Source organism: Lonchura striata, chromosome 12 (genome assembly GCF_046129695.1).
Source record: "Lonchura striata isolate bLonStr1 chromosome 12, bLonStr1.mat, whole genome shotgun sequence".
In the NCBI taxonomy this organism is placed as follows: Eukaryota; Metazoa; Chordata; class Aves; order Passeriformes; family Estrildidae; genus Lonchura; species Lonchura striata.
Window position 1 is genome coordinate 17037618 of NC_134614.1, and position 19044 is coordinate 17056661.

Consider the following 19044-nt stretch of genomic DNA (forward strand, 5'->3'; position numbering starts at 1 on the left):
TAAAGTTCAGGTGTGCTGGTATCAGTTCCCAGAACAAAACCAGCACAGAAGCTGGGATTTGCTCTTATGCTCTGCTGGAGATAGGTGAGAGTCAAGAATGCCAATCACCATCTTATTCTATGCAGAAAAGTGAAATGTGTTAAATAAAGATTGCTTAAATCTGTTCAGCACCTCTGAACAGTGAGTTTTGATGGAGCAGGATTTTTCCTATGAGCTTATGGTGTTTGCAACTGCTTCACAGCTCTGAGGAGCCAAGGAAAAGCTGTCTGGCTGACACCATCGGAACAGTATTTAGCTGCTGATTGTAACTGTACCATTTCTGTACATCAAAAATGCACTGAAATGTGGTCATTATCAAGACTAAAGAGACTTTCTGCAAGAGGGTATTGGTTTTGCAACATCTCTGCTGTATCAAATGAAGCCTAACTGAAGATTTGGCAAAGTGTTCTTTATGAGTAAAGTAAAATGATGTACCACATTAGAAAGGAGCTTGGTTATTAGAAAGCTTAGTCTTGCTCCTGATGAAATGGATTTTTTTCACCATAAAATTCATCTTTACTTGCTGCAAGAATATTGCTAAAAGAGATTAACTTTGGATCTCAGTGTATTTTATAGTGTGTCTCGTTATTTTAAGGCTGTAAATATATTAGCTGATCTGTATGTTTCACTTAAGTTATTGCTTTCTGGGTTTTTGAAGAAATAGGATCATGGTTATGCAAGAACCATGAAGATTGAATTAAATCACCCCTTTTGATATTTATTTTCCCTTGGGATCATGATATCAGATCAATATTCAAAAACAGCTTTATGGGTAAGTGTTGATTAGAAAGCAAAGCTCCATAACCTTAACACTTACGCTAGCAATTTTTTGATGCATTTTATCTATGGTTTGTACGGAAATTTCCATATGCCTGTGTAAAAAGTAAGAAAATAATTTTATTATTTTCTTACTCCTTCCTCCCTCCTGCCTACCTTGCTACTTGGCAAACCTACTGTATCATATCTAGATCCTGTAAAAATATCTAACATAATTTGAAATGCTCTTGTGTGAAACATGATTAGACTGCATCAATCACTTTTCAAAGATTTTTTTTCCTCATCATTTTCTATTCTAAACTGCTAAAATCACACTCTTCTATATCCTCCTGCATTTCATGGGAGGCATGAACAGACAGATAGTTCCCCATCTTGGGTGAACCAGTCTTATTAAGTACTCTCCCAAAGTGCATACCAGTCAAATTAAGCTTTAGGTTAACGTTTTGGAATGCTCTCCTCTTGCCAACTCATTACCAGTGATAGGGCAGAGCAAACTGTTGCCTTCTGCTATTCCAGATATCTACAGAGATTTATTACATTTCAGATAATAAGCTTACCTTCCTAATAGCACACAGCCCACCCTGCCTTATGGCTTGACTTGCCTCTGCTGATAACTTCAGCAGAGAATTAAAGGCCAGAAGTAAAGCTGGCTTTGAAACCTGTCTGGGTAGAGCTGTCTGGGGGTCCCTGTGCTGTGGATGGGAACATTCATCATTTTGGAGTCTGAACTCACTCATTATCTAGAGCAGCTCTGCACTGCCCCTCAGGCTGATCCTGATCCTCTCTGTGGACAGATGGTGGTGAGAGAGGAGGGTGATGCCTGGGTGGGTGGCACCACCTCAGTGTGCTGCAGGGCCAGCTGGGCACTCAGGTTTAGAGAAACTTGCTCTGTGCATGCAGTACAGCTGGCTGCTACCACACCTGTCTAATAGAGCTGTTGAAAGACCATCTAAATTCATGCTGAGCTGTGGAGATTATCTCTGTCAGCTGTTGTTGTGTCAGAAGCAATTTTTTTAAATGCTGCATTTGTGTCTTATGTGGCCAGCCTATGTCTGCCTTTTAGAAAGTGCCCTCTTCCTTCCTTCATTACCGCTTGCATTGCATCTGAGACGTATAACTTAGATATACAGTGTCTTAACCCTAAAAATAGGAGATTTTTTAATGCCTTCATCATCATGCCATATATATTCACTGCCCCCCTTAAAATCTGAGTGTAAAGACAGCTGCAAGTGCAGGTGCATCCTACCAGTGTGCTGGGGGTACAAACCAGACTCCAGGAAACATGAGATGCTCCAGCATGAAGCTTTTGGGCTGTGGTGCTGCTCTGGAAAGCCTCTCATCCTCACAGCAGCCAGCAGTGCCGTGCTCCTGGTGCGCTTGTTCCAGCTGGGCTGGAATTCTGACTCTGCTGGGTCTCAGGCACTTTGGGCATGATTGGCTGTGCAGCCTGGCAGTGAAGATGTCCCTCGGTGCCAACCCTCTGTGGAATCCCTTGGCTCTTCAGCTCCCTCCTAACAATCAGCCTTTTGGCAGGGAAAAACCTGTTGCAGGGTGTGGTGTCAGCTGCAGGTGGTTGTATGAGGGTGATGACATCAAGAGACCATGCAGCCTGACAGACCTTAAGAAGAGAGATAAGAGACTTTTCTAGAGGTCAGCACCAAAACTGGGGCTGTGCCAATGCATGAGCCAGGAGCCTGGATGGTCCAGCTGGCCTGCCACAGCTTTGGTGATCAGATCACAACCACTGTTCATGAGCTGTGGACACCCAGGAGTTACAGTGCTGGGTGTGAGAAGAAATTGAAAATAATAAAGAAATACCACAAATTAATAGCCAGGCTTTCTGGCAAGCAGATTCAGAGAGGAGGAGAGGAGATGGAAGAATCTTCCTGAGAGCATTCCTATGTACATTCACCTGCAGGAAGCATCTTCACTCTTCTGGGTCAGGCTAGACTTGTTCAAAGAGCATCTTTTGTTCTAACCCTGTTTTAAGTTTTGTTTTAAATCCTGTTCAGTTGTATTTTACTTCTTCTCTCATAACTTTCCCTGAGATTTTTAGATTTTGGCAATTTTGAAGTTCTACCCTGTGCAGGAGGAGGGCTTCCTGACCAGAGACAGAGACTGAAAATGCCCTCCATAGATAGGTCATGCTCCACAGGAGCACAGGCAAGCTGTAAGAAGCCCATGGAGCAGAGGCATGAAGGCTAGAGAATCCTGAGGAGTTCTGTGGCTTTAAGATTATCACCTACTCACAGTGATTGAATAGCATTCACTTTGCCACTGCTGAAATGTAGAACATCTTGAAACAAGCACACATGTCATGTTAGTTTTTGTATTTCTTTGTATTTCAAGAGGAAGAAACTGCTGCCACAAACTGAATGTTTGCCAGGCTTTTAATGCACTTGTGTTCTAAGTGCTGTTTTTCTGCACAAAATTTGCCCATTTGTTCTAAACATGAGCCATGATACTTGTTGAAATGTTTTTTTAAGGAACTGATTGAGTTGTTGGGTCATGCTAACCAAGAGAAAAATAAACATCTTGACATATAATCCTCACTGTTTTTGTCTAGTGTTACACCAGGTGAAATGGAGGTGTTGAGCTGTTCTGTTGCTGCAGAGCTACAGCAGTTTAGAAGCAGCTTAAAAAAAAAAAAGCAGGCCACATCCTGCTACTCTTAATTCAGTGGCTTGAAGATTGAGATGGTCTCCTCATTTCTCTCACCTGCTTCTTGGAGTTCTACTGCTGTGAGTGCCCAGGGACAGCTCTGACTGGCTCTTGGTGCACCCACACTTCATTCCCACTGGCTCTGGAGCCCCTGGCAGTCCTGCAGCTGCTACCCTTGGACCCTGTCTGCTGGCACCCAGGTTTCCCCTGGACAAGCCCACTCACCATCCTCAGCAGCCAAAGCTACATCTTTCTTCTGTTCCCATGAAGAACATCTCAGGGGGTGGAAGAGCAGAGGAACTTCCTTGGAGAGGCAGGAGGTGGAGAGGAAAAGGTGGGAGAATTGTGGAAGGATGCTCAAAGGGGGTATGTGGAACAGTTTAGGAAGGGAGGATGCTGTGACATTTGAGGAGACAGAAACAGCTCACTGGGTGGAAAGAGACACCAAGGAGGATGTGGAAGGTGTGTGATGGAAGAGGAAGGCAGCTCAGACATGAAAGTGAAGTCAGAAGTGAGGAAACTGAGGATTAGTAGGTGCTTTCTGCCTTAGGTACTATGAGCACCAAACTATGCAAGTTCATAGCATTTTGCAAAGCTGCACACACCTGCAAGAACTACATGGCACTGAAAATTTACAAAAACATAAATAAAGATGGAAGAACTTGCTTGAAAGAAAATTAGAAATACAAGACTGTATTGTAGTTGTCCTTTAGTGCTGGAAAGTATTAATGAACAGCACTGGTTTAACATTGGGTCCTTGTACCACAAAGATGCCTGCAATCCTGAGAGCCTGCCCATCCCAGTTTTGGGAGACAGTTTACACCAACCTCCTTAGAAATGAGGTAAAAGTAGTGGCAAAAAAACTGTGCTGGAATTTGATTTTTCAAAGCATAAAATTAGGGAGGGAAAAAAAAAATCTGCCTTACAATCATTTGTTTTCACTGGATTTCTCATTTAATTGTGAACTGAGGTGTGGTTGTCATTAGGGAAGTGACTGTGTAACTTAATTGACATTTCTGCATCCTCTGTGTTTGTGACTCATAGATGCTGGCTTGAGTCATCTGTACTGCCTGGCTGGAGGGAGCCCAGGGCTGTGCCAGGAGAGAAAAAAACAGGACTTTTCTTGTGGAATGAATGAAAGATGTTCGGAAGCTGAGACGATTCCTTTTCTTTATTTTAAAGGAGAGATTGATGTGACCTCTCTCACCAAAATCCTTTGTGTAGGCTAGAAAAGAGGAAAAGGCTGGAAATCTCTGCTGCATCTTAGGCAAGCTTAGCTGGAGCAATTAAATTAAACCCCTGCAAAATGCTGGAGTTCCAGATGTCCATCTGAGCTATTCCTTTTTGCCCAGGAAATTTTCCTGTTTAGTCAACAGACTTCATTGCTTTATTTGCATTAAAAAAAAAAAAAAAAAAGAGTAGGAGATACTTTTTTTCTCACTTGCACAATTTTGTACCAAATTCAAGCCAGGAGCAGAAGAAAATGAGAGCTAACTTCCATTTGTGGTTTCACAGTTTTGAGTTTAGCCTCTCCAAATGTGTGAAGTTGTACATCAAGGAGTGGGTGTCGTTAGATGATCTGGCTGTAGTGCTTGTTATATTTTTTCCTTACACCATTTCATTTTCCTTCCTACTTAGGTCAAAATGGTTATTTTTACCTAAAAACTGTAAATTGAGCAAATTGCGAAAACTTAAAAGAGACCCAACTTTTTTTTTTTTTGGCCCCTTTTTTTTATTTTTTTTTTTTAACTCAGAGGATGAGAACAGTTTATACCTGATGGCAGTTTTTATAAAATAGCCTCCATCCTGATAAAATGTTACCCCCTGGTGTGTCATTTTTCCAGCTGAACTGCTAGTAGGATTGAGAGATCTTGCACACTGCTGCTTAAATAAATAGACTACATGCTCTATGAAGAAATCATATTATTTTCTCAAAGGAGAACAAGTAGGCTCAGTGCACTGAAATTGCTTTAAATAAACTTGCAGCTACTGTAGCCCTTTTTTGCGCAGCTGCAGATGGTAAAGTCTATCAATCAAGCTTTCCCAGCTTTGAGAAGCTGCCACTGAAGCTGCCTCTCCTCTTTGCTGCAATTACATTTTTGTCTTTTACAGAACTTTGTATCTGAGATATTCTATTGCTCTAATCAGATTTTGCTTTTGGGCTGAACACATCTTTTGTTTTTCCTTAGATATATGTGCATTAAGATCTTTCAGTAATTTGTTGTTTGAATGTGCTATTCACTGGCACTAAATTAGCTGCATTTGTGCAAGAATATTTTAGGGAAATTAATTAATTCAGCAATGGAATAAGTCAAAGTTTGGTCAAAAGAGTGTCTTACAAAAAAAAAAAGGAAAATACATTGTCTATTGTTTCTTACCATGCTGCAGGTTGCAAATCTTGTGATAGTGAATGAAGGAAATGCTGTGGAGAGGGAGTTGCAGAGTTTTCCTCAGTCTGGAGCTCCAATCAGCCACTGCCAGCAGGTTACAATGCACGATCAATGTTCCTCTCTGCTAACAAAGGAACTCAGCGTGCACAAACACAGAGCACTCTGAGCTGAGTTATTAAGCACACTTAACTCTTCCTCAGAGTTTCATGGTCTTGCGCTTTTTTTTTTTTTTTTTTTTTTTTTTTTTTTTTTTTTTTTTTTTTTCTTAAATTTAAGATAGTATCTTGTGTCAGGATGTTGCACCAACAACAGATTCTGTTCAATGTTCTTCTCTGGTAGCCACTGCTTTTTTCTTTTTGTGACACTGGTATTTCAGCCAACCTGTGGTGCAAAAGTGACTATTTATGCTCCTTGTGTTTTCAAGCATCCCTACTGGACATAATGAAAGTGGAAGTTGCTGATCTATAAGCTATTTTCTCCCATCCTAGTCCCAGAACCTCTGCAACTCAGGTGCAGAGGCAGCAGGTACAGAGTGATGCAGGGGCTCAGTTAAAGGCTGTGAGGAGCAGTGGCTGCAAACAGCTTCATTGCCCTCAACCAAGATGAGGGACAGCCAGAACACCTTACCCCAAAGTCAGTTTAATAGCTTTTAAAACCATTGTGGAAAAAGTACCAGGAAAAGTTCAGCTTCCTCTTTGGCACTGCTAGTTAATACACCCTGCTAGTAGATATCCTCCAATGCTGTAGTGAAATATGAAGTTAATACATCACTAGCAAGCTTTCAGTCAGAATGATGTATTATTCAAAGTGGAATTAGCTAGAAGGATCAATGCACACCCATTACTCTATTTAAAATAATCATTGGAAGACTCATTAACTTTTTTTTCTTCTTCTCTTGGAACAACATAGTGAATGAAACATTTAGGAGCACCTCCTCCTCCCGCATATGCACCTCTGTGACTTCAGTATATTTTCATTCATAGCAGGATTATTAATACCTGAAGGCCAAAACCCAAATTTAACTCAACAGAGTTTGTCTTCAAATCCCTAAACCTGAAACCAGTTTCCATAGGCAAAGACAAAATCAGCTGTGATGCACATTTTTTAAAAAATCAAAGGTCATGGCAATATCTGTGTGAAATAGTGCATGTGCCACCTTAAGGTTCAGTGTCATATCTTGCCTGGATACTTGTTATTCTCTCTGATTTTACAGATGAGTAGAAAATTGAAGTATTAAGGGGGCTGTTTCCATCTCTTGTTTTCCCTTACAAATATATTCTGCGGGATACTTACTTTGGGCAGTTCATTCATTACACAGCAAATGCCTTCTGCCTCCCTGCTCACCTCTGTCAGGCTGCAGGCTTTTGGCCAGATTTGTCCTTTTGCATCAGCTCATATGGGAGATGTGCAATTATAGCTTATATGGGGGAGATGGAAGAAAATATCATCTGTGGAGGAGCAGGAATATATCATTCTTGGATCATTTGGTGCTTGCGAAGGTGAAAAACTTAGAGCACCAAATCTAGCTTATCATTATGTCGGGAGCTCTGTAGGCATTTTCTTGGCTTCACAGATAGCTCAGTGTGCTATTGTGTCAACCAGTATCCCTTCTCACCCATCAGTTCTCCTGGAAAGCTCCAGATAAATATTTCCTGCTTTATTTCAAAGCAAAGCACATGTAAACTTTTCATATCTGTTCATCCGCATTCCAGATCCGGCTGAAATCTTTCACTTCCTTTTATTCAGTAATGTTTTAGAAACTAGATATTTATCCACAATCAGATTTTACAATGTAGACTTCAAAAGGGAAAGAAGCAAGAGGTGGGACAATGGAGTTAGTGCAGAGCAGAAGGGTGTGGACCACAAAGCCAGGATCCTTTCCAAGTGCTGCAGACTGATGCAGGTTAAAGCATCGTTGTTCAGAAGGGTTGGGAGTAGGGCTGCCCAAGCTGATAGCTAGCCCTGTAATTATTTGGCCCTGAAGACACAGATTTGAAGAGTTTCAAAAGCCATATCCCTAATGCTTTCCCTTTAGTGAGAAAAGACTGTTTCTTTTGATGGTGATTATCTTGGATTCTTTAAATCCTGTTGCTGTGATGTTAAAATACGTATTGTGTGGCACAGTGTTCACATTAATGGGATTCTTCTAATTTCTGTTCTAACCAACTGAAAATCAGGTCCTTTCCCACAGAGATTGGGGACTGGCATCTGTCCAACATCACTGAGCTGATAGAAGAATAAATTGTTTAACCATGTTGATTGTCCTGAAACCCTACAGGACAATTTAATCTCTGCAACCTAGTTAATTCATAATAGTTTTCTTTTTCTTCTTTGCTGTTTGTACAGAGTGCTTGGAGCTTAGGTTTTTGGCTGGTGAGTCATATTATCTTAACTGCAGGCTGTATGGGAGCTGAAGGCACACAGTTGGGGGAATATTACCCCTGACTTTCAGTGTTGTAATTGAAAGTAGAGTTTGACACATTGGCATCTTTCTGTGTCAGCCATTGTCAGTGGCTTCAGCTGCCACGGTTAAGTATGTAGTCATTCATCCTTGGCAGGCAGCATCCTTTGCAGCATGAGAGGATGGTCTCTGGATGTTAATGCTCAGCACTCTGGGAGCAGCTGGCTATATCAAATTCAAGGCATGCAGATTTTCTTGGCCATTTTACTTAGCAGATGGGTAAGGCTTGATAGATTGAAGATTTAGTTTCTGAGTCAAGGGCCAAATGTTGCAGTGGGAGAGAAAAGTAAATTATATCACTATTCAGAGGGGAAAGGCTCAGGTACTGTATCACAAAATTGTTGCCATTCATTTTCCTCTGCCTTGCACAAAATGCATGTCATTTCACCTTTCAATATAGCCGACTGTGGCATTCTCCTTCACTTTGAGATGCTTTGCAATACTGTCTGTGAGCCCATTTAATGAGCTTGAAAGCAGTCACAGCAAATTTATGACAGTTTAATGTCTAAATGCCAGATATTTTTTAAGGTGGAAATGAAAGAGAAATTTGTATTTTGTATCAACCCAAATAGGTGAGTTTTCTTCAGTTCTTTTTTCCCCACACCCTTTTCTTCTAACAGATTTTTAAAAGGAAAGTGTATTCCCTACTCCTGATCTGTTCAAATGATTAATCATGCACCTACTTCTCACAAGGTAGCTGGTACCAGTGATCATTAGAGAGCTTTGTGGTGCTCCCTCCAGACCTCCTTGGTTGGTAGGAGGATAATCTGGGTTTCAGAGAGGCTGCCTGGAACTTTGGGCAATGGGGGTATCTGGTCCTTTGGACAGGGGTCTGAGAGTTAAGGTCTGATGTTGCTGTGTGGCCTCTCTAAATGCCTCAGTATGTATTTGGGGATTCCCCTGCTTTTATTTGTTACTGTTTCTAAAATAAGCAGGGTAAGATCAGTATGGTTGCCTGAAATTTTTTTTTTTTTTTTTCAGTTTTATAGAACTGTTTCCAGCAGAAAGACAGGTCATGGATTACTTACATGACTTTAGCATATGGCTTTAATTATACAGCATGTGGCATAAATTTTAACACTTTACAAGTCTGCTGAGTTTTGATAAATCAGGGTCTTCAGGAGGTTCTGAGTTTGTCCTCTGAAATAATCAGATGAACAGAGCACTTTGCATGAACAGCTTTTAGATGAACAGGCTGCTTTACAATGAGAGAAGGCTGGTGTTTTTTAACTCCTGAGCACATGCTGAACTCAGCACAGGGGCAGTCCCTTGCCCAGTAAAGTCTATTTTCAGGTGCTGTGGATTGGTGGTTGGGTTAGCGTGCTCAGCCTGGCTGAGGTGCTCTGGTCTGTCCTCTGCTCACATTCCTGCTCTGCTCAGTCACTGAAACTGTCCTTTTGGAGCTTTAATGTTATCCTGAGAAGGGGCTGAGCCCCCTAGCCTGCCTCCAAGGGTACAGCTGTAGAAGCAGCAGGACTTTGAAGCACAGGCACAGCACATTGTCCTGCTCAGAGGTGTTAACCCTGCTGTCAATAGAGTTCATGGCTGATCAGCCTTGTTCACTGAAGAAGGAATAATTTCTCAGTCCCTGCATCAGATGCAGGAGCTGTAAGTAAATCCAGCCTGTCTAGAGTATGATTTACTGTGACTTCATGTGAAGAACATATCTGGTTTATGACTGCAGAATGTGGTCACTTGTGCCTTGCCTTTTCCCATATTGCAAATATTTGTCTTGTTCATTGCATTAGCATCAAGCCATTCTTTCTATTCAGAGTGGCATGTGCACCAGGTATTGAAGTCACCCAAAAGGTACAATAAACAAGAGATTTTGCTTCTTCGTGTCATGTTCATCCCATATTTACCCTATGGTGAGAGCTCTGTTAGCACAGGAAAATGCTTAATGATATCTCTGTGTTTGTTTTTCCATTGTGCTTAGCATGATGGTTACCTATTTATTTCTGCTGAAGAGGATTACAGACATTTTTCAATTATAAATTATGCATGCAAGCATTATTTAATCTGTTTACTGCAAACCTATAGAGTGTTAGTCAGTTTTGAGCAAAAACATCTTGTACAGGAAGCAACATTTGTAGTAGTGGGACTGTGGGTATTTTAGGGCAATTTCAGGATGCTTTTCCATCTGTCTGTTAATACTCACTCTGCAGCATTGTAGGCTTATGTTTGTGCCTGGAGTTCCTGTGGCTTAAGGAATTTGTCATTCTCTCTGTCTCTTCTGGTAAGGTCTTGAAGAAATTGGGGGGGAACTCGCAGCTTTTCACTCACAGCAAAAGGTTTGCCCAGCTTAGGCAGGTATGTGTTGGGTGAAGCCAAAGTGCCCAGACCCAGTTTCAGGTATGGGATCTTTCCCTAAGGTACCAGCAGAAATGTGGAATGTAAGGTCAATCTGAATAATTCATTGCTGTTGTCCTTCAGGATATGTTCATAAGATAATAAAAAAATACATGTCTGGAACACGTATAACAAAGAATGTTAAAAACAGTTTGTAGGAGGATATGAGCTCAAGCTTCATGACATGGAATCATAAAGCAGGTCAGAAGGATACTTCTTATTCTGGAGATGTTTTTCTTTCTGCTTTTTTTGCTTTTTTTTTTTTCTTTTTTCCCTTCTTTTAAATATCAGCTGTTATCAGAGACAGGATTCTTGTATGGGTGAATCTCTGATCTCAACCAGTGTGGTAGCTGCAGGCCAGTTAAACCAGAGACATGCAGCAGTGGGGATAGAACTTGACATTTTGGATTTCAGAAACCTGATTTCCTCTGTGAACATAGGCAGAAAAAGGATACAAATAAGTGAAAAAAAAAAAAAGAGAGATGAAATTCAAGGTGGGTTTTTTGGGCTGTTTAAGAATTTGAAGAAGAAAAATATGTAAGAAAGCTTTTGTTCTGAAGTGTGAACCCTTCCACAAAATGAGAAAACTTTTGGTCACTTTTCTAATGGTCTTGCCAAGATCCTGAAACAGTTGTACTGAGGTGTGAGACAACTGTGTGTGAATGTAAGGTAGGGGGAAGGAAAGCATCTGGAAGGAAAAATAAAGCTATATCCCATGCAGGTCTGAACTGACAAGTGGTACTTATTTGAATATTATTTTTAAAGAAACATGAGATCCTGCTCCCCATGCCCCTTGAGAAAAGAAGATTACAGATGCAGGGAGCATTTGCCTTCCAGCCTCCACGGCAATCCTGTGCCTGTTGGTTTTGTGCTGTTGAAGAACACATTTGCAGAATGTGCTATCAAAGAGGCTGCATGGCTGGATCTATACAGCCACACCACCTCAGATTAAAGGGGCGCTGCCAGGGCTGAGGTTAAGGATTGATCTACTTTGACACAAAATCCCAAAAGGAAGAGTTCTAACCTTTATGATCCTTTCTGTCTATTTGCTTTTTTCAAGCTGATTGGAGCTGTCACCAGAAATAAAACCAAAGTAAACAGAATAAAATTCTTTACCACTTATAGTTAGGCAGCAATAAATAAAACATTGCTTAAGTCCAGAGCAAGATTTTCTTATATTCTTGTACTTAAATGCTGGTAGCATTTTAATGATTTTTTTTCCTATGGTGCCCATTGTTAGAGAAACCTGGATAAATGGAAATGATGCAGGAATGTGTCACACAACAGGCCCTGTATTTTTAGTGTTTCTTTTTGATTTGTCAGATGTCAGACAGAACCTACAAACTGGATAATTGGGTCCACTGTCCTGTGATTATTATTTATATAGGATCCAAAGTGTACAGAGCACCCTTTTGGGCATATAAAAGTTCATGCTTCAAAGAGCTTGCAGCCTTCAGGGTAATGGTGTTACATCCAGTAACATCTGAGCTGTATATATTTCAAAGCTGCTTTTGCTGCTTTGATAATTTTATTGCATTTCTTGCCCTAGATGATCATTGCAAGTTCTGGAGTACTGTGATGAGGAGAGGATTTTCAATTTCCACTTACAACACCAAACCATGTTGTTTCTAGAGGAGTGCATGAGAATGTGTCCTGAACACAGCAGAGTAGTTCATAGGGCAAATAAAGGGAAAAAGAAAAGTGGTTAGTTTTGGTTTATCTCAATGCAGTTGCCTGAGGATATAATGAGATTTCTAAGATTCCTAATTAGTTATGGGGAGGAAGGACAAGATGAGAGGTGCTTGTGCTTGTGAAATTTGGGCAGTGGATTCCAGTTTTCTTGTCAAGCTATTAAAATTTGTGATATTTTACAGCACATTTTTTGGATGTGCTGTGGTCAGTGATGTCCTTCACCTAAGAACAGCTCCAAGCTGGTTCTGCCCTTCATGGATCAGTGTGTTCCCTTCTGGGTGCACGGTCCTTGCTCAGAGTTTTCTTCTTTTGTCTCTACTCCTTTCCAAATGCATTAATACACAGCCATAATGTGATTAAATTCTGTTTTTCTTCATGATGTTGAGGTCATCAGCAGGCAGTAAAATACAGGGCAGCTCTTTTGTATCTGACGTGTTGCCCATTAGGAGCTGTCCATCCAGAAATTATCAGCACTGCTCATGTTCTGAAGCTGCCTGGTGGGGAAAAGAAGGAAGAATGTACCCCATGAGTAAGATACATGGCAGTATTTATCTCCCAAAAGTAAATTGGCAAGTATCTTAAATCGTGGAACATGTTCACAGGAATTGTGAGTTATTCCTACAGTACCTCTGAAGAGGCAAAAGATTTAAAAAAATTGCATTGTTGGTTGTGAATTCCTTGGCTGTGTGCAAGTAAGTGACTGAAATGATGGGTTTAATTTGGAAGTTGTGGAGATCAACAGGGTTAATCCTTCCTGCTGCCTTTCCCTCCTCTCTGTGGTGGTGGACCTCACTGTTGTGGAGGACATGGGCAATTTCTGAGTGATAGAAGCAATGTTGCAGGTCTTGGTCTGGCAGTGTAGGCAATTACACTGTCAAAAATTGATTGTTTTTTTCTAGATCCTCTCACAGAGCTATTTTGCCTTTCCTTTGTCCAAGTGACACTAAATTAAATAAATTTTAAAATGTGAATAGCAATGAGATGCCAAGGCCAAACTCCATTAGGGCTGAAAGGGATCCAGCTTCACTGACTGCAGTGTCAGCAGCAGATTTATGGCCATGTTGGTAAGGAATGAACTGGTCTGAGATGACTTCTGTTTATCACAGCAGCTCTCCTCTATGAAAGCAGGAGTAGATGGAGAAAAATCAGCTCTGTGTTTTTAGGCTTTGCAAGGCTGATAATGTGGTTAACGTTTTAAAAAACATAGAGGACACATTTTATTTTTATTTAACCTTCCCCACTTTATTTTGTGACACCATGAACCTTAGGCATTTGGTGAAGATCCATTGTAAATGTGAGAACTAAGCAGCTTGTTAGGTAACATCTTTTTTCTCTCTCTCGTTAGAAGATTAAACTGAAACTGTTCTGCCTAATGCCAGAGGAGATGTAACCAATCCTGTATCCTTTGCATGTAGGTCAGTCAGAGGGACAATTCAGCACTGGATCCCATTATCCATGGGTTGAAGGGCGTTGTACATCATGGTAAGTAGCTGCTTAAACTTTCTTTTGTTGGGAAGGGGAGAGGGGCAGAAATGTTGTCCTTAAGGGATCAGGTCACCCCTGGAAGGACACAGCCCACACATTCCTCATTCACTGATGTTTAAGGGCATCACAGCCATTATTTGATAGGTAAAGATCAGAGTCATTTGTTACCTGGGAATGGTTTGGGGTGAACAGTAAACAATTTGTTTCTTTTCAGTCAGTGCTCCAGAATGCATAAGTTATCAATCACAACCTGCTGCAATCTATCATTCATATTAGAACTTCGAAGGCAGCCTGGATACTTCACTCTGTTATTTATCTTCTGTTTGCTCTAAAAATACACCTCTCTGAAGTTTCTATTTGTAAATAAATTTAGGGAACTGATAATGAAACAGAAAATTAACTATCTATGAAAATTAATTAAACTTTGCAGCAGATGAACATCTTTCTAATGCTGGCATAAATTCGATCATTCAGCTGTTCTGATGCATGTACCTATTATCCTTGAACTTATAGCAGGTACTAAAATAAATATTAATATATTTTATACTTTTATAACCAATTTTTTACTTGGGAATTTTTCTGTAGCCTTACCACAGGTAATGCATCATCAGCAATGACATCAAGATGCTCTGGTTCCCAAAGTACTCTTGTCAGGTTTTAAAATAATGATTTGTAAAGTTTTAATAATCTCATTGTAATTCAAAAGGCATCTTCTGGAATGGTGCTCAGTACAATAATAAATCTCTGTTCCATCTATAGTGCTGTGATAAAACATCTTTGTACCTTTTCTGAGGATTGTCTTTAGACATTAGCTAGTGCTGTAGAGCTTAACAGACATTTTTTTTTCTCTTGACTGCAAACCTAAAACTAGTTGACAGTGTTAGATTAAAACAAATAGGATTTTGGATTAATTGTTCTCCTTTCAGAATCATTTAACTTTGCAACTGAGAAGGCAAATAAATCCAAACACAGTGAAAAACGGGTTAAATGATAACATGCCATAAAGTCCTTCATTTAGAGAATTTTCCTTATGTTTTGCTGCTTATAAATTGCAGTGTTCTGCTGTGAAATAAAAACAACACACTGAGCTGAAAAACTGGTGTGGTTTTCCACAAAAATAGAAGTTATTACCTCTTTGCTGCTGGATAACAAAACAGGCCAGCAAAAGCAAAGCTGGGATGCGTTAGGCTGCAAGGTTTTTTTCAATGTCTGTGTAATTTGACACTGCAGCCAAGCTGCCACTTAACTGGACTGGGATTTCTTTTTTTAGTTTTGTTCTTTACCTGCTTTCTATTCCAAGACTCCAACTCCCTGCAAGCATGCAGTGTTTTGGCCACTTCATCAGGTTTTTCTGCTCCCTGTCTTGCTCCTTGCAGACAAAACAGTGGATAATCACACCAGTGTCTCCTAAGAGGATTCTTCCATTCCCAAAATTAATTGTTTGGGTAGGATGTGACTCGGTCCTGAGGCTGTGATTCCCTGACCACATAATGATCAGTCCATCTCTGTGCTGTCTTACCCACAGCAAAATCTGGGTGGATAAAAGGTGTTTATTTTTATTTTGCACACAATGCACAGAAGTCTGCTAGTGTTTCAAGTAAAGGAAATCACTTGATATATTTCAATAGCTTGTTTCCTTTTCAAAACATTAAGGAAGAAAAAGAGGAAAATCATGCTTTCCTTCCTGTTTCAAAGGCCCTGATTAAAGGCCTTTTCTAAGGTTCTTTTGGTGGTTAAAGGAATTTCCTCCTGCAAAGCAGCTGTTGAAAGAGATCATTCTCTTTAACTTAAATATTGATAGAACACTTCAGTGAGGAATTCTTGTAACATCTCTTTTAATGTTATTATATAGAATAATAGTAAAGATGTGAGGGTTTTATTCCAGATTCTTACGTTTCTTTTCTTGATGTGGTTTACTTACATCTTACATGAGCACATTTTTTATGAATTTAACTGAAAAGCTTCTTCCTGCCTTCCATTTGCCTTGCATTCAACTGGGACCCTAAGGCAACATGGACTTTTTGGCTGAAGTACAGTGAAAAACTCTTGTGGCTTTTGAATAGAGTGGTTGGATCAAGCAGGAATCCAACAAAAGAAATCAAAATTGAAGCCTTAAGTTTCTTTGCATTTTATAACATTTCAATTTCCATGTTGGTTTTAGGTGGTTGTCACAATACAGAAGCACAGATGTATAATGTAAAATTAAGAATACTTACAAACCTTGAGGTTTTCTCATCCCTCTCCCTCCATCTGGCAGAGCATGTTTCCTGGGTTGTGCTGAGCACTCACTCCTTCCTCATACTCATTCAGTTCTCAGCATGGGAATGCACACCCACACCCTCATCATCCTCATTTTGTCATTTACTAGAAGGCCTGGCCCTGTGTGGGGACTCCACTCTGCACCACTCTGTACAGGGTTCCCACACTGCCTGTGCCCACAGTGGTGACAGATCTGGTAACACTCAGGTGAACACAAAGATGATGTTTATGAATGATGAGATAGTTTTTTTAAAACATTTTTTGTATAATTTTTCTTTTTTTCTGTGGAGTTCTTACATTGCCCTTCCAGGGGTATGCAGACATTTCCAAAGTCATAAGTACTTTCTGTAAAAGTGAAAGCAATTTTTGCTTGATATTTCATCAGGGATTTGAATTACTTACTAATTTGATGGAACATAAATAATTGTGCCCTTCACAGTGTCACCAGCTTAGTAACAATGATAGAGAAACATACACATAAAAATCAATATAGGCTTAGTTGCTACTTAGTTGATTTTGTTTCCTCATCTCCAGGCATAATTTTGTAGAATCTTAATAGCCACATTAAACTTCATTTTACATGAGCAACTATATAAAGTTTCTTAGCTGGAAGGGAAACCATGGTGTACCAAACTGCCAGATGATGTCTGGATCTATGGTCATGCTTTGGGGCTTGCCCCAGGTTCCTCCTGCTGAGCAGGATGTTCCCACACCTCTCCCCAGCTCCTGCATCTGCCCTCCAAGAGCAGCCCAGGCACTCTGAGAGGGCTTTACAGGAGCTGTCAAATTCTTGTTGCTGATTTGAAAATTGCTTTGGTATAGTGCTCTGCCAAGGATTTGTCACACCTCCTGCCAGCTAGGTGCCTGCTCTTGTCCCTGCTGCTCTCAGGGCACGGGGAGAGGTGCCTGCCAGGAGCCCAGCCAGGACTGCCAGCTGGGAGTGGGCAGCCCTCCCTGGAGGAGGGTGGCATTTGGATTTTCTGGTGCTGGCTTGCCCTTTCAGCCCTGATTGCTGGGGGTCTTTTTTAGCTCCTCTGCAAATGCTCTTCTCATCATGAAAGCTGGTGGGAAAGGGCTCCAGCAATGCTGCTGCTGGCAGGAGGGATGATGCAGGTTGTTCACTGAAGTTGGATCATAGGTAAAAAAGCCACTGGTGCTTGGCTGTGATTGCAGCACACATGGGCAGTCTTGGTGCTGCACATCTGACTCTTCTGCCTGTTTTGCTGCCCAGGTGCAATGCCCTGAGCCCCTCTCTACTCCTCATCCTTCTTTGTGATGCTGAGCATTGCAGAGCAGGAAGGAGCTGCTCTTGTGCAAGGGCTGAGGAGGCTGCTGAGGCCTCAGAGGGAATGATTGTGCCCTTGTGGGAAAGGGGGCTGAAATACCAGGTTATGTGTTATACAGTCGATTTGCATTAAAATGGTTTTGAAAGCTTTTGCCTGCCACACGTCCCAGCAAGGTCTCAGAGGAGCACCTGGCAGGATGGAGCTATTGCACAGAAACATTGCTTTTCCCAGCTTTGCTGTCTTTGGTTTGCCCTTTTTGGTACAGTTTTGTATGTAAGCCTCTTAGAGAAGCCTTTTTCTTGTTTTTACTGGCTGCCTGGAAGGCATTAAATGAGCCTTCTTCCCTGATGTCAGTCCTGGGGGGGGGCACCCAGTGCTGGGGGCTGTGTGACATTCACCTTTTCCCAGCCTGGCATGGCTGCTGTGCACAAGACCACAGTCCTGTTTTAGTGAGCAGGCAAAGTGTTATCAGAGGGGACAGCAGCCCACACTACCCCAGGCCTCTGGAAAAGATTTCAGGGTGATGGAAAGCATGTTTTTGTCACTCTGTCCTGTTCTGTGTGGCTGTCATCAAGAATCTACACGGATCAGCAGAAAATTATTATTAAAGCACAAATAAATTACCACAGCAGAAAAGGCTCAATGTCACAAAAATGGGGCTCTTATTACCTTCCTTGTCAAAAGTGAGCTCTGAAAATCAAAGTGCTACCAGATCAAAAGCTTAGGTACAAAGTGAATCAATGGCATCTGTTGCTTGTTTGTGAACATGAGGTGGGGTGAGGGAAGGAGAGGAACCTTGGTTTATTTAAAAGGAAGGTTGGAAAAAATCCTAAAAAGCTGTAGCTGGAATCCAGCATCCCTTGAGATGGGCCAGAAGTGGTCAGGCAAGGGATTATAAAATTTCTGGTCTTACTGGAAGGAACTTACCAAAATACAGTGGAAACAACTGCTTTAATAATGAAAAAGGATAGAGAAGAAATATGTTGGACATCTCTCCAGTTGTCCTAGGTGAAAAATCAGTGAATAACCTGTTAAAATAAATCAGCACTAAAAAAGAAGCAATCTAGACAGTGTTAGTTACCCTGTGGATCTATCACACCAGAATGCATAATAACAAGAAAACACCATTAGCACCATGACACGTTTTTTCTTTTGTTTTGAACTTCAACCATAACACCGCCTGACAAGCTGTTTGCCTTCTGCACCAAATATCATGGGGTTGTAGAGAAGGGTGGGGGAGAGGGCTGAAGGTGAGATGTGATACCATGGGACCTCATCTTTGAAAGTAAAACTTTGAAGAAAGCAGCAGCTCAATTTGGAACAAGGAAGGACCATCAAAGGGAGAGCAACACTGTACGTTAAGCTGAGAAGGAAACGTGGAGGAGCATTTCTTTTTCCTCAGGGATGAGCTGGATATATTCTTTTGTTTTCTGATCTGTTCTTGTGTTCACAGGCAGAGTAGCCCTGTGAAAGGGGCCAGGACATGATTGCTGTGGAGCAAAGGGGAGGAGGAGGGAAGTGGGAAATGAAGATGAGAGCAGAGGTGATAAGTTCACACCTTTATATAGGGCAGCTCTGTGCATAGCTGCAGGGGTCTGTATAATTTAAAGGAATAAATGGTGGAAGTGTTGGAAATCTCTGGTCC

The 19044-nt window shown here is 41.1% G+C and overlaps 1 protein-coding gene across 1 annotated transcript in view; it reads left to right on the forward strand.

Moving 5' to 3' along the window:
- PTPRG (protein tyrosine phosphatase receptor type G) overlaps positions 1 to 19044 on the forward strand; it is a 391106-nt gene that overhangs the window by 267232 nt on the left and 104830 nt on the right. The window contains exon 6 of the mRNA XM_021537228.3: positions 13785 to 13851. Within this exon, the coding sequence (XP_021392903.3) occupies positions 13785 to 13851 (67 nt within the window). The remainder of the gene's footprint in view (positions 1 to 13784; positions 13852 to 19044) is intronic.